General features: G+C 47.7%; 1 protein-coding gene across 2 annotated transcripts in view; it reads left to right on the forward strand.

The window, feature by feature from the left end:
* The window catches only part of LOC119973154 (protein SSUH2 homolog), a 95,407-nt gene extending 84,209 nt beyond the window's left edge, over nucleotides 1-11,198 (forward strand). For both annotated transcript variants that reach the window (XM_038810771.1, XM_038810772.1), the window contains exons 9-12: nucleotides 1,803-1,895; nucleotides 5,208-5,313; nucleotides 5,992-6,099; nucleotides 10,910-11,198. In XM_038810771.1, the coding sequence (XP_038666699.1) occupies nucleotides 1,803-1,895; nucleotides 5,208-5,313; nucleotides 5,992-6,099; nucleotides 10,910-11,047 (445 nt within the window). In that variant the 3' untranslated portion in view covers nucleotides 11,048-11,198. The remainder of the gene's footprint in view (nucleotides 1-1,802; nucleotides 1,896-5,207; nucleotides 5,314-5,991; nucleotides 6,100-10,909) is intronic.
* The last annotated feature ends 1,419 nt before the right edge of the window (nucleotides 11,199-12,617 follow it).

Here is a 12,617-nt window from a genome sequence, read left to right on the forward strand (position 1 = left end):
GTGTGAAGGAGTTTTCTTTTTTTTCCCATGTCCACAAGGTATACTCGCGCATCGACTTTTCTGTTCTGAGCAGGGCTCTAATATCGGGGGTTGTGGATACTGAGCACTCACCAATCACAGTGTCGGATCATGCCCCACATTGGGTGGATCTACGAGATAGTTTGGAGAGAGGACAACGTCCGCTATGAAGTTTGGATGTGGGGTTGTTAGCGGATGAAGCGATCTGTGGGCGGGTGATCTACCTGGAAACAAATGATACGGGGAAGGTCTCTGCAGCTACGGGATATTTGAGGAGTTTCCTGGATGGTTGGAATTCCCCAAGGTGGGAAGAACCTGGTGGAGGGTCTGGGGGGCCGCATTGGGCTGGTGAAGCCGATAGGGGACATGAGAATGATGCAGTCAGGGAAGGCATCACTGAGGAGACCCCCAGCAGGGCGTTGTTCAATACTGATCCCCACAAATGGTGGCGGGGGGGGGGTGGCGCTCCCACAGGTGATTGGAAGCCCCTGGATGGTCGGCCTTCCGCAGGGTGGCACCCAGGCACTGCTGGCACCACCAGGGCACCTTGGCATTGGCACCTTGGAAGTGCAACTTGGGCATCCCGGCCGTGCCCAGGTGCCAATCTGGGCATTGGGCTTGGGGGTGCTTTGCCAGTTTGAGGACCTTACAACAGATAAATTGGGGTGTTGGAAAGGTTCCGGGGGCTACATCGGGGGTGTTGAGGGAAAATGTTAAAAATGGCATCCCGATCTCTCCTTGCACTGAGGTGCTCTTCTCGTCGGATCTTCTCAGAGCAGGAAATGGTGCAAAGTGCAGCTTTGGGGAGGTGTTCCCCACTAGGGCACGAAAACAAGACAGAGTGCCCCTAGATAGCGGGGTCATTCCCGGCGCTCCAAGTGCCAGGACGACCCTGCTAATCCCGCCCAGAACAGACTCTGTTTTATTTTGGTTAGATCGTGCCCTGTGCTTTTGGCCATGAAGGTAGACATCAGGTGGCATAATCTCCTGTAAAACAGATCTTCAGAAGACACCACATGTGATGTAGACTATGGGATGGAATCCTACCTTGGGCACAGTCAGAAATCCCAGTACAAATGGTGTCGGAATTGAAAAGTCTGTCCTCCGTGCCCTCCCCACCACCTAGTTTCTGTGAAGCTCATTTATATTTTTCTGAACACAATTCTGCAATGAAACAGCGCAATCAGGCGACGTTTCAAAATGTCCTTTCAAAATTTGCCATAAAAAAGACATTTTTAAAAGTGGTGATTTGATAGAATTTGATTAATCCGGCTGAAAGAGAGTTTTAACACCAAAAAGTAACTTTTGAAATCAGAGTGAGTTACCCGTCTGAAAATGGCTTTTAAAAAGTTATGTAAATTTATTTTCCAGTTAGATTGAGTTACAGTCGTCTATCCCTCAATAATTGTTTTTAAAAATCTCTAACCTTTCAAAATATACTTATTGGTGACCTTGCGCTGAAAAACACCCAGCTTAATTTGTGGAGCCTCCTTGAAAGCCTACAAGCAGGTACAAGCACCCAGTAGTGATTTAGTCAGCCTGTGGACATGACCTGTTTTGTGAGTGGGGACCTGCTTCTTGTGGGATGTTTTTAAAACTATTTCACAATATTGGGGGAAACCCAAACGTCACTGCACACAATTTATGCTTAAAATGTTGTGATCTTTTGTACCGGTTGCATTGATATCCATTGATTCAGGTCAAAAAAACAGCACAATAGCAAAAAAACGCCAGGCACATATATATATATATATGTATATGACAAGTTTCTGGTTTCCCCTCAGTTGTAAAAACTGCTCTGGACTTGGATGTCAGAAGTGCAACGAATGCCAGGGTCGAGGCCAGTTGTTTTTCTATATTCAATTGACAGTAAAATGGTGAGTTCTGTTTCTGTTCCTTAAGTAAAAATTGAATTGTTTGGTCTGCCATACCTGCTAGCTATGCTGCACATTGTCGCAAAATTTGAAACGCTTTAGCCAAGTGAAAGGTGACAAGGTTTGACCCAAAGACAAGTAAAATTATGCACATCATTTCAATGTTTAGACATTTAATTTGGCTCCTCCACCCAAACCCTAAGCCCTCAGACAGTTTATCTAGAGAGCAACTTGCCAAGCTGACAAGTAAGATTAAAATTATTTTGGCAGCTAACAGTTGACCACAGTGCCCTCCTTCTTTAGAAAGAGTAGCGTTGAATAGGGCTCATTCTCCTGATTGCTCTCCAGCACCCTCTGCTGGAAATGTGCATGTTTGGATGTTGCGTGAGGACAGGATCAAGCTCCACTTTATCATACAATTTACAGTGCAGAAGGAGGCCATTCGGCCCATTGAGTCTGCACCGGCCCTTGGAAAGAGCACCCTACTGAAGCCCACACCTCAACCCTATTCCCGAAACCCTACCTAACCTTTTGGACACTAAGGGGCAATTTAGCATGGCCAATCCACCTAACCTGCACCTTTCTGCCCGCACTTTGTCTAGACTGGCGGCTGCTGCTTGTTAATCAATGGTACCTTAACATAGTGAGCAGAAAGCTGCAAGACATCATTTGTGACATTATGGGAAATGAATAGAAAGGGTTAATGTCATATCATAATTAACCACTAGATGGAGAACTATATAAAGCACTGACTCACAAACGTCTGGGAGACGGCTGGAGAGGAGAGTATAGGAGTCGTGAGTGAGATCAGAGGGCAGTTATAGATAGAGTGTAGAGACCAGTGTTAGTTCAGTGTAGATTGTAGATTATTAGATTATTGTTTACTGTGGGAGTAAGTGGTCGAGCTTTAATAAGTAATGTAAATAAATGTTAGCTTTGTTAATGCTTCTGTGGTCTTTGTGAGCACTACAACATCCATCCTGAGAACAAGAGTCACAAAGAACACTACACCACAGAGACTTTCAAACATTGGATTTTTTTCTGAAGGTTACTCAATTATGACATTTAGTGATTTTGTTATTATGACATTTCAGCAAATCAGGTATAAGTGTAACATGCATATTCCTCGTATGGTTTCTCTTCCTGCTCCTGTGTCGTTACCTCTGATATCCCCCAAGCACCTCTCTTTGGCCTCCTCTCATTTATCATCTACTTGTTGTCCCTCACTGATATCATCTGAAAGTATGTCAGTTTCCACATGCCCACTGGCAACACACAACTCTACATCACTACCATACCTCCAGCCTGTCTCGAAATTACCAGGCTTCTTTTCCGATATTAAGACCCAGAAAGCCGAGCAATAAGGCGAACGCAGATTTATTTACGGTCACAAGAAGTCTGCCCAAGGCAATGAATATATTTACAAAATACAGTCCCTTTGGGAGAAGCAAAATGCCTGTCCCTGTACAGGCCGGCCTTTACACAGAGTTCTTATGAACCCCAGCTGGGTAGGCCTCCACCCACTAGCGGAGAAACTCATATTCCAATAGTCCCACAGGGGGATCAATCAGGGTATCCCCATGGGCCTTGTGGGGGTTATTATACCCGACATCCAGTACTGGATCAGAATTTCTTCCAATGAAATATTGGGAAGACTGAAACCATTGTCTGTGATCCGTGCTACAAACATGGTTCCCTGGATACCAACTCCATCCCTCTCCCAAGCAACTGTCTGAAACTAAACCAGAATGGTTGCAATCCTGTTGTCCTATCTGACCCCATGACTGTGTATCTGCGCCACCACAAAGACTACCTATTTTCATCTCCATAACATTGCCTAAATCCGTCCTGCTTCAGCTCATTTGCCGCAGAACCTCTTATCCCTGCTTTTGGTGTCGCCATACTTACCTATACATGAAGGCCCCGCCTTCTCGACCTACCCCTCACCTGAAATGTGGTGATCCTCAGGTTCAATCACCGCCAGTCAGCTCTCCCCCTCAAAGGGGAAAGCAGCTGATGGTCATCTGGGACTATGGTGATTTAATCTTTACTTACCTATTCCAAAGCTCTCGTGTCCAATCTCCTCCCTACTACCTTCTGTAAGTTTGAGGTCATCCAAAGATGATGCCTGGGCCTTATTCACACAAAGTTCAATTCACCCATTAACCCAGTGCTCACCGCTAACTGGCTCTCAGTTAAGCAATGCCTCATTTTTAACTTTCTCATCCTTGTTTTTAAATTTCTCCTTGGCCTCACTCCTCACTATCTATGTAATCTCCTCCAGCCCCACAACCATCTCAGATCTCTGCACTCCTCTAATCCCAGCCTCTTCATCATTCCCAATTTCAATCGCTCCACGATTGATGGCTGTACTTAGGCTCCAAGTTCTGGAATTCCCTCCTTAAACCTCTCTGCGTCTCTATCTCTCTTTTCTCCTTTAAGACGTCCCTTCAAACCTAACTTGTTGATGAAGCCTTTAGTTATCTGACCTCAATGTGACTCGGGGTCAAGTGATGAGTTGTAATGCTCCTCTGACATGTCTCAGGATGTTTTACTGTGACAAAGGAGACATGTAAATAAAGGTTATTTTTGTTTCATTTTTCAAGAGTGGCACTTTGTGGTATGCTAAACTCTTTAAGAGATCGCGCTGCAAAACTCTGCTTCTGAGGGGGAATCATTCTAGACAGCGGGGAGCAAGAGAAATGGCTGGATCATGATTGGGACATGATTGATTCTGCAACCTATATGCCCAACGATCAGGGCTCCACACTGGGAATAGGGCTCTGTAAAATGCACCACTTCAATTTCTAGATAGATATTTAATCAGAACTAAACTCTACATCTTCGGGGCAGCAGGGTAGCATGGTGGTTAGCATAAATGCTTCACAGCTCCAGGGTCCCAGGTTCGATTCCCGGCTGGGTCACTGTCTGTGTGGAGTCTGCACGTCCTCCCCCTGTGTGCGTGGGTTTCCTCCGGGTGCTCCGGTTTCCTCCCACAGTCCAAAGATGTGTGGGTTAGGTGGATTGGCCATGCTAAATTGCCCGTAGTGTCCTAATAAATGTAAGGTTAAGGGGGGGGGTTGTTGGGTTACGGGTATAGGGTGGATATGTGGGTTTGAGTAGGGTGATCATGGCTCGGCACAACATTGAGGGCCGAAGGGCCTGTTCTGTGCTGTACTGTTCTATTCTATGTCTATAATTTTACTGGGGCACCAACTGAAAGATATTTCAGATTTTAAAAGGGGAAATTTAAAAACAGGATGCATTATTCATGGACTGTTGAATGAATTGCCATGACCTCTGCTTCTTAAAAAGGGAAAACAACAAATTTGAACATATTGTTGAGCAGCAATGTGGATTTCCTACAGAACGCTTCAGCAAAGTCACCGGGCTGAAACTCTTCCATGATCAACAGATTCAAGTAAGAGATTAGGTAGACACGAGACTGATAGACTTGTTGTGGAGTGGTTTCTAATGCTTTTACCTGATGGCAATGAACGCAAAATGGGGTCAGAATCCATCTTGCCCCTTTAACACTGGCAATGCAACCGAGTCCATTTTGAAAGGGACCCTATGACCAGCTGTCCACAGTGCCCACTTGCTCTGGTCAACAATCCCATATTCATTTGAAAATCAGGACCTTATTATCGTAAATAGAACCCTGACTGCCATTTGCAGTCAGCGCGGATCCAAACCGACATCGTGGACATTCTGACCAGTTCCACGGATAATGGAGCCAAAGATGGCTGCTGCCAAAGGAGGTGTGTCAGATTATTTGTGTGGGCTCTGGAGGAGTGGGAATGCATCATCCGAGTTCACAACATAATTTGGGCCGTTGCCATCCTGGGAGGCCCGCTCTCCATGGTGGTAACTGACCTTTGTTGTTTGGCACTGCATGCCTGCCAAACATAATAAGAGTGCGGGATCTCAAAATCATGGGGATCACTGTACTGTGGGAATGGGTGGTCGGTTGCATGATCATTCAAAAGTCTAAATTCAATCTCAATTTTGCCTTGTTCCCTCACTTTTCTTTGTGACTGAATATTTATATTTTAGCCCATGTCATATCCTTATGTCACATTTCCTTCCTGTTTCCTAGGTGTATCCTATAATGGACTTCCCAGATTCCAGGATTCAGCAGGTTTCCAAACAAGGGATCCAGGAACACTGGACTCAGTTTGGCAAAACTTCGCGTATAATCCAACAGGTGAGGTGAAAGGCAAAGCACTGTGAATGTTGGAAACAGAAAATGCTGGAAATACTCAGCAGACCTGGCAGAGTCTGTAGAGAAAAGAAGAGTTAATGGGCGGAATCTTGTTGAGGCGTGGGGGGCTCGCCCATCAGCTGCAGAGCCACTGAGACACCAACACTGCCCCTTTGCAGGTAGGTCTGACAAACCACAAGCCAACCAGGCAGTGTCAAGGCCACTTGGGCCTTGCTCTGAAACTAAGGCCCCCAGGGCTAGACATCTCACCTAAAGAGAGCTGCTCTTGTGCTCAGCAGCACCGCAAAGGAGGCTGTGGTCACTGCCGGAATGACAGGCACCAGAGTCCCAGGATTGTGGCATGTCCGAGGTCACATATAAGTAATGGTGAGGGAGGGGGAGGATTCACGGGTGGGAATCGTGGGGAGAGGGGTTCAGCAGCAAGGTCAGCTGGGATGGCTCCTCACGGGCCACCACACCACCACCTGTCCCCCCAGCGTCCTGATTTCCAGACCCCCTTGATCAGGCACTAACAGGCACTAAGTGTCTATGACCAAAGGATCAGACGCCCCTCCGAAGGCCACCCCCCAGCTGCAGTTGGCAAATAGACAGGTTTACCTGTCGTACACGCCACACAGTGACGGCCCACCTGCAGCTAAGTTGATAACACCACTGGTGGGATAAGGTCCTTAAATGTCATTAATGGAATACTAAAGACTAAATTGCCCCTTTGTGTCCCAAAGGTTACTTGGTTACGGGAATAGGGTGGGGCATGTGCCTTGGCAGTGTGCTCTTTCAGAGGGTTGGTGCAGACTTGATAGGCCAAACCCTTCTGCGCAGTAGGGATTCTATATTTCTATGTATGTCCAATGAGTGACTAAAATGGTTACATGGTGGCCAATGTTTCATCAAAGCTGCACAAGTGCATGGCTGTGCAGCAATTGGGAATGTACTGTGCAGGTAACAAACAGACTGTGCACAAGCAACATTTCCTTTAAGATGCGGAGCCATGCATCAATCTTAAAGGCACCATGCAGTGCAACAAATTGGCTGTGCACAGAAAACAGACATGAGAGGGAACATTGGTAGAGACAGTACAATATGACTGGAGAAAAAATATCCATGTGCGTATGTGGTGGTGTTACTAAAAGGCTGCATACTAGCAACCTTTAGCAAAATCTCAAGCATTTATTTGGAAATATGGGGATAAGGCGGGAGGGGTGGGCCTAGGTCGAAGTGCTCTTTCAGAGGGTTGGTGCAGATTCGATGGGCCGAATAGCCTCCTTCTGCACTGTAGGGATTCTATGGATAATAGTTGAATAAATATACAATTAAGCCTTGGTCAGTATTCAATGTAACATCATGTGGAATGTGTTTTGAGAGCTGATTGAGTCTTCTACCCAAGATACCCAGTGATGGAACCATCAATTCACCAGACACGTGTTTCCGATATGAATCTAGGCTTTAATCGACTTACTTCAGAGCCAGCCTGTTACCCGTTGATGAACTCTTAGTGAACTCAGGCTGACTCTGGACAAGGGTATTTATACAGCTGCACTAGGGGGAGGAGTCATGGGCGGAGCCAAGGGTGGAGCCCAGTACAAGTTCCTGAGTACTCCCAGAGCTACTCCCCATAGTGGTAGGATAGTGCTACTGCGCTTACAAAGACAGTGTGAATTATCATATATACATCTATATTACATTCACCACACCCAGTAATTAAAGGATTGAATTACAGCAGCAGCTCATTGTCAGGACATTGGTGCAGGGGAGCCCAGTCGTGAGCATAGTACAATTAGGCAAGTGGCTGGGAATACAGAGCATGTTGATCTTGATGGCAGTGCTTGATTAAATACAGACTCCCTCGCCTGCCTCCTCCCCTGCCACTCACCAACAGCCAAGCTCATCTCGTCTGTCAGCTCCCTCCGCCAGCGGGATTCCTCCTGTAGTGAGGATAAAATAAGTCATGGTGCTAAAAATATGCTCAGTGAACTCTCACCTTGATTAATGGAGGTGGTCCTGTGGCACGGTGGGTAGTGTCTCTGACTATGAGCCAGAAGCTCCCGGGTTCGAGACCCACCCCAAAACCTGATGGCCAAGGAAGACGCATTCATAATGCCGCCAAACAGGTTGAATATCAACCTGCAAAATCCTTCAAATGCAGGGCCGCACGGTGGCGCAGGGGCTAGCACTGCCGCCTCACGGCACGGAGGACTCGGGTTCGATCTCGGCCCCGGGTCACTGATCATGTGGAGTTTGCACATTCTCCCCGTGTCTGCGTGGGTCTCACCCCCACAACCCAAAAAGATATGCAGCGTCGGTGGATCAGCCATGCTAAATTGCCCCTTAATTGAAAAAAATCAATTGGGTACACTAAATTTATTTGTAAACTCCTACCAATGCGCCAATGGTGGGCGGTAAGAGCAGGAGAGACTCCTGGTCATCCATACTTGATGTGGAGTGCCGCGTCTCAAGCTCTCAACCTCTAGTGAGAGGCTAGTGACCTGTTCCAGAAAGAAAATTTCACTATGAGAACAGATGAAAGTCTGCCCTGCGTACCAATAGGAGTAGGAAGAGAAACAACAACACCCTTCTTTCACAGAGCCTCATCCAGGGTTCTAAATCATCAAGTTGCTCCAATCTGAAATCTTAACCATTCTCTAGGAACCAAATCCTGCCTGTCAGGGAAATTAAATTGAGGAAATTGCATTCCTTGTTTCCGATAGGACGAGCATAAATGCTTAATAAAAATCATTGGACTGATGTACTGTCATGGAAAATATTATTTGTATGAGTACATCAGAGGTCAGCGGGGTCCCTGCCATCAGGAAGTAGCACTTCATCATTCGTCATGTTTCAGAATGGCTCATCTCAGAATGACTAAAATCATCTCACTACACAGACTTTATTTACTTCCTTTTAAATCCCCTTCCCGTTGTTCTTTTCACTGACATGTAGTGGGCAACAACTCCATGAATGCCAGCAGTGTGTAGAACCAGGAATTTTTTTTAAAATTTTAATTTAGATTAGCCAATTATTTTTTCCCAATTTAAGGGGCAATTTAGCATGGCCAATCCACCTATCCAGCACATTTATTTGGGTTTTGGGGGGTGAAACCCACGCAAACACAGGGAGAACGTGCAAACTCAGAACCAGGAATATTGACAAGGAGTCAATTGTTGGGGATTTCACTAATCTGCATTTAGATTGCGCCTGTAACAAAGCAAAATATCTCAAGGGGCTTCAGAGTGGCCAATTTCCATGTGTGGACATGGACCGAGGGGAATGGCTGACTACTTGTCAATCATATTCTCATCGAGTCTTCACACATACACCTTTCCAGCAGCGGTCACTAGAATGTATTCTAGAAAAGGAATCCCACCTGATGTTTCTGCCTCCCATCCCACCCTTCAGCTGAGGGATGCTGACCTGAAGTGCGTTCGGTCCGTTAAGTAGGAGACCATGCACAATTCTGACCTCAACTGCAGCTGCTCTGGACTGAGTTGAGTCGTGGAACTGCAACATCAAATCCTACCTCGCTGGTAGTGATTGGTAGCAGTTTAAAATATGCATCCTTAAAGATGCATGTACATCATATCACAACAAGTTAATTTCTGACTGAGCAAGGATCAAACCTGCTCTGTGTACTTTATTACTTACTGCACAAAGTGCAGTGTTTGGCCATTGGGACTATAAAAAGGCATTGGGTAAATTCCACCTTTGCCGGACCACTTCCTGCTGCCTCTTAGCAGTCATCAATACTCTCATCATTTGCTCAGGTTAAGTCTCAGTAAGAAGTCTTAAAACACCAGGTTAAAGTCCAACAGGTTTGTTTGGAATCACTAGCTTTCAGAGCACAGTCCGTTCATCAGGTGAGTGAAGAGGTGGGTTCCACAAACACATCTATAGACAAAGTCAATGATGCAAGATGAATGCAAGTTTTTGCAGGTAATTTAATCTTTACAGGTCCAGACGGTGCGACTGGAGAGAGGGACAATCACAGGTTAAAGAGGTGTGAATTGTCTCAAACCAGGACAGTTGGTAGGATTTTACAAGCCCAGACCAGACGGTGGGGGGGGGTGAATGTTGTGCGACATGAATCCCAGGTCCCGGTTGAGGCCGTACTCATGTGTGCGGAACTTGGCTATAAGTTTCTGCTTGGTGATTCTGTGTTGTCGCGCGTCCTGAAGGCCGCCTTGGAGAGATCAGAGGCTGAATGCCCTCGACTGCTGAAGTGTTCCTTGGCTGGATGGGAACATTCCTCTCTGGTGAGTGTCGCGCGATGTCCGTTCATCCGTTGTCGCGGCGTCTGAATGGTCTCGCCAATATGGAGAAAAGGCGGGGGAGTGGCCACGCCTTGGGCATCCTTTCCTGCAGCGTATGAGGTAGACAACGTTGGCCGAGTCGCACGAGTATGCACTGCGTACCAGGTGGGTGGTGTTCTCACGTATAATGGTGGTATCCATATCAGATTAAGTCAGTCTTTCATCCTGATCAACTGTTTATTCCTCATGTATTTATCTCCATAGAATTGTAGAATGGCCATAGCACAGAAGGAAGCCATTCGGCCTGTCGTGTCCTTGCTGGCTCTCTGCAAGAGAACTCAGCCAGGCCCACTCCCCCGCCTTTTCTCCATAACCAACCTAACTTTCTCTTTCAGCTAATTATCCAATTACCTTTTGTGTGCCTCCGCTGCACTGGCAGGTGCTGCATTTCAGATCCTCTAGCCATCCGCTACACAAAATATGGCCATTTTGTCACATATTCCCATCTCCCTGTAACTCTAATGGATTTTTTTCCCTCCCTTTGACAGCGCCATACAATTGAACTCATCCCTGTCACCGAAGTGCACTTCCAGTGGAAAAGAAAAGATTACAGTTACTTTGTGTATGGCACCGAAAATAAGGTTCATGCTCCAGAATATCCTGGCAAGAATTGCACAATTATGTGAAGCGATTTACACACCAATTTAATTTTTTCTTTACTGTACAACTTTTTTAATGTTTCCAATAGGTATATACACATATCAATGGGAAGATTAATAAATGAATTGAAATATACATACACAAACATATAATAAACAGCTCTATATACTGAAATAATTCTTGCTGCAGGAATGAGACAGAGATAAAGAACCCAAATGAATTGATCTTGAATGTTGGCGCGCAGAGTTCTCTGGCTACATGAAAGCAAGTTTTAAATTTTATCTGCACAGGCCATACAGCCATTAAACTGTCATTCTGACTCAGGGGCCGGGATTCTCCCATACCCGGCGGGGCGGGGGGTCCCGGCGTGTCGGAGTGGCGTGAACCACTCCGGCGTCGGGCCGCCCCAAAGGGGAGGAATTCTCCGCACCTTTAGGGGCCAAACCCTCACATTGAGGGGCTAGGCCCGCGCCGGAGTGGTTCCCACTCCGCCGGCTGGCGTGAACGGCCTTTGGCGCCATACCAGCCAGGGCCGAAAGGACTTCGCCGGCCGGTGTAAGTCCGCGCATGCGCCAGAGCATCAGCGGCTGCTGACGTCATACCGGTGCATGCACAGGGGAGGGGCTCTCTTCTGCCTCCGCCATGGTGAAGGCCATGGCGGAGGCGGAAGAAAAAGAGTGCCCCCACGGCACAGGCCCGCCCGCTGATCATTGTCCCCAATCGCGGGCCAGGCCACCGTGGGGGCACCCCCGGGTCAGATCGCCTCGCGACTCCGCCAGGACCCCGGAGCCCGCTCGCGCTGTCAATCCGGCCGGTCAGGTAGGTGGTTTAAACCACTCCGGCGGGAGAGGCCCGTCAGCGGCGGGACTTCGGCCCATTGCGGGCCGTAGAATCACCGCGGGGGGCTCGCCGACCGGTGCAGGGGGCCCGCCGACCGGCACGGCGCGATTCCCGCCCCCGCTGAATCTCGGTGGGCGGAGAATTCGGGACACGGCGGGGGCGGGATTGACGCCGGCACCCGGGGGGTCAGAGAATTCCACCCATGATTTCACCCACCATTTGGAGAACCAGCGGGAGCCCTGCATCGCTTCCATGCAGAGTATCAACAGAATTAAGATCCCATCAGACCAGCATTGTGCCTTCCCTGGAATTTAAGAGCCGGGCCTTAGATGTACCGACCTTCCAAGAGTTGCTGACCAATCAGAGGCCAGCAGCTCTCCATCCCTGGCAATGACACTTGGGGGTGGTATCACTGATGGATCTGGAGAGAGACTGAGGGGACTGGATTCTCCAGTTGCCCAACCGCTTGTATCTCGGTGGTGCACCGTTCACTGCCAGTGGGTATATTCCTGCTGCTTGCCAGTGGGTATATTCCTGCTGCTTGCCAGTGGATTTTCCCAATGAAGCCACCCCAAGCTGCCGGCAAACCCCTGGGTGGGGGTACACTGCTGGTGGGAAGAGAGGGTGTGATTCACCGGAAACATTTCTAAGTGGCACCTGTGGCGGGTTTTTCAGGGTGTTTCCTGCCAGCTCTACCGGCGAGTTCCCCACCGCTATCCAATGACACTTTTTTAGGTCCTGGGGATTTTCTCACTG

Source organism: Scyliorhinus canicula, chromosome 11 (assembly GCF_902713615.1).
Source record: "Scyliorhinus canicula chromosome 11, sScyCan1.1, whole genome shotgun sequence".
NCBI lineage: Eukaryota > Metazoa > Chordata > Chondrichthyes > Carcharhiniformes > Scyliorhinidae > Scyliorhinus > Scyliorhinus canicula.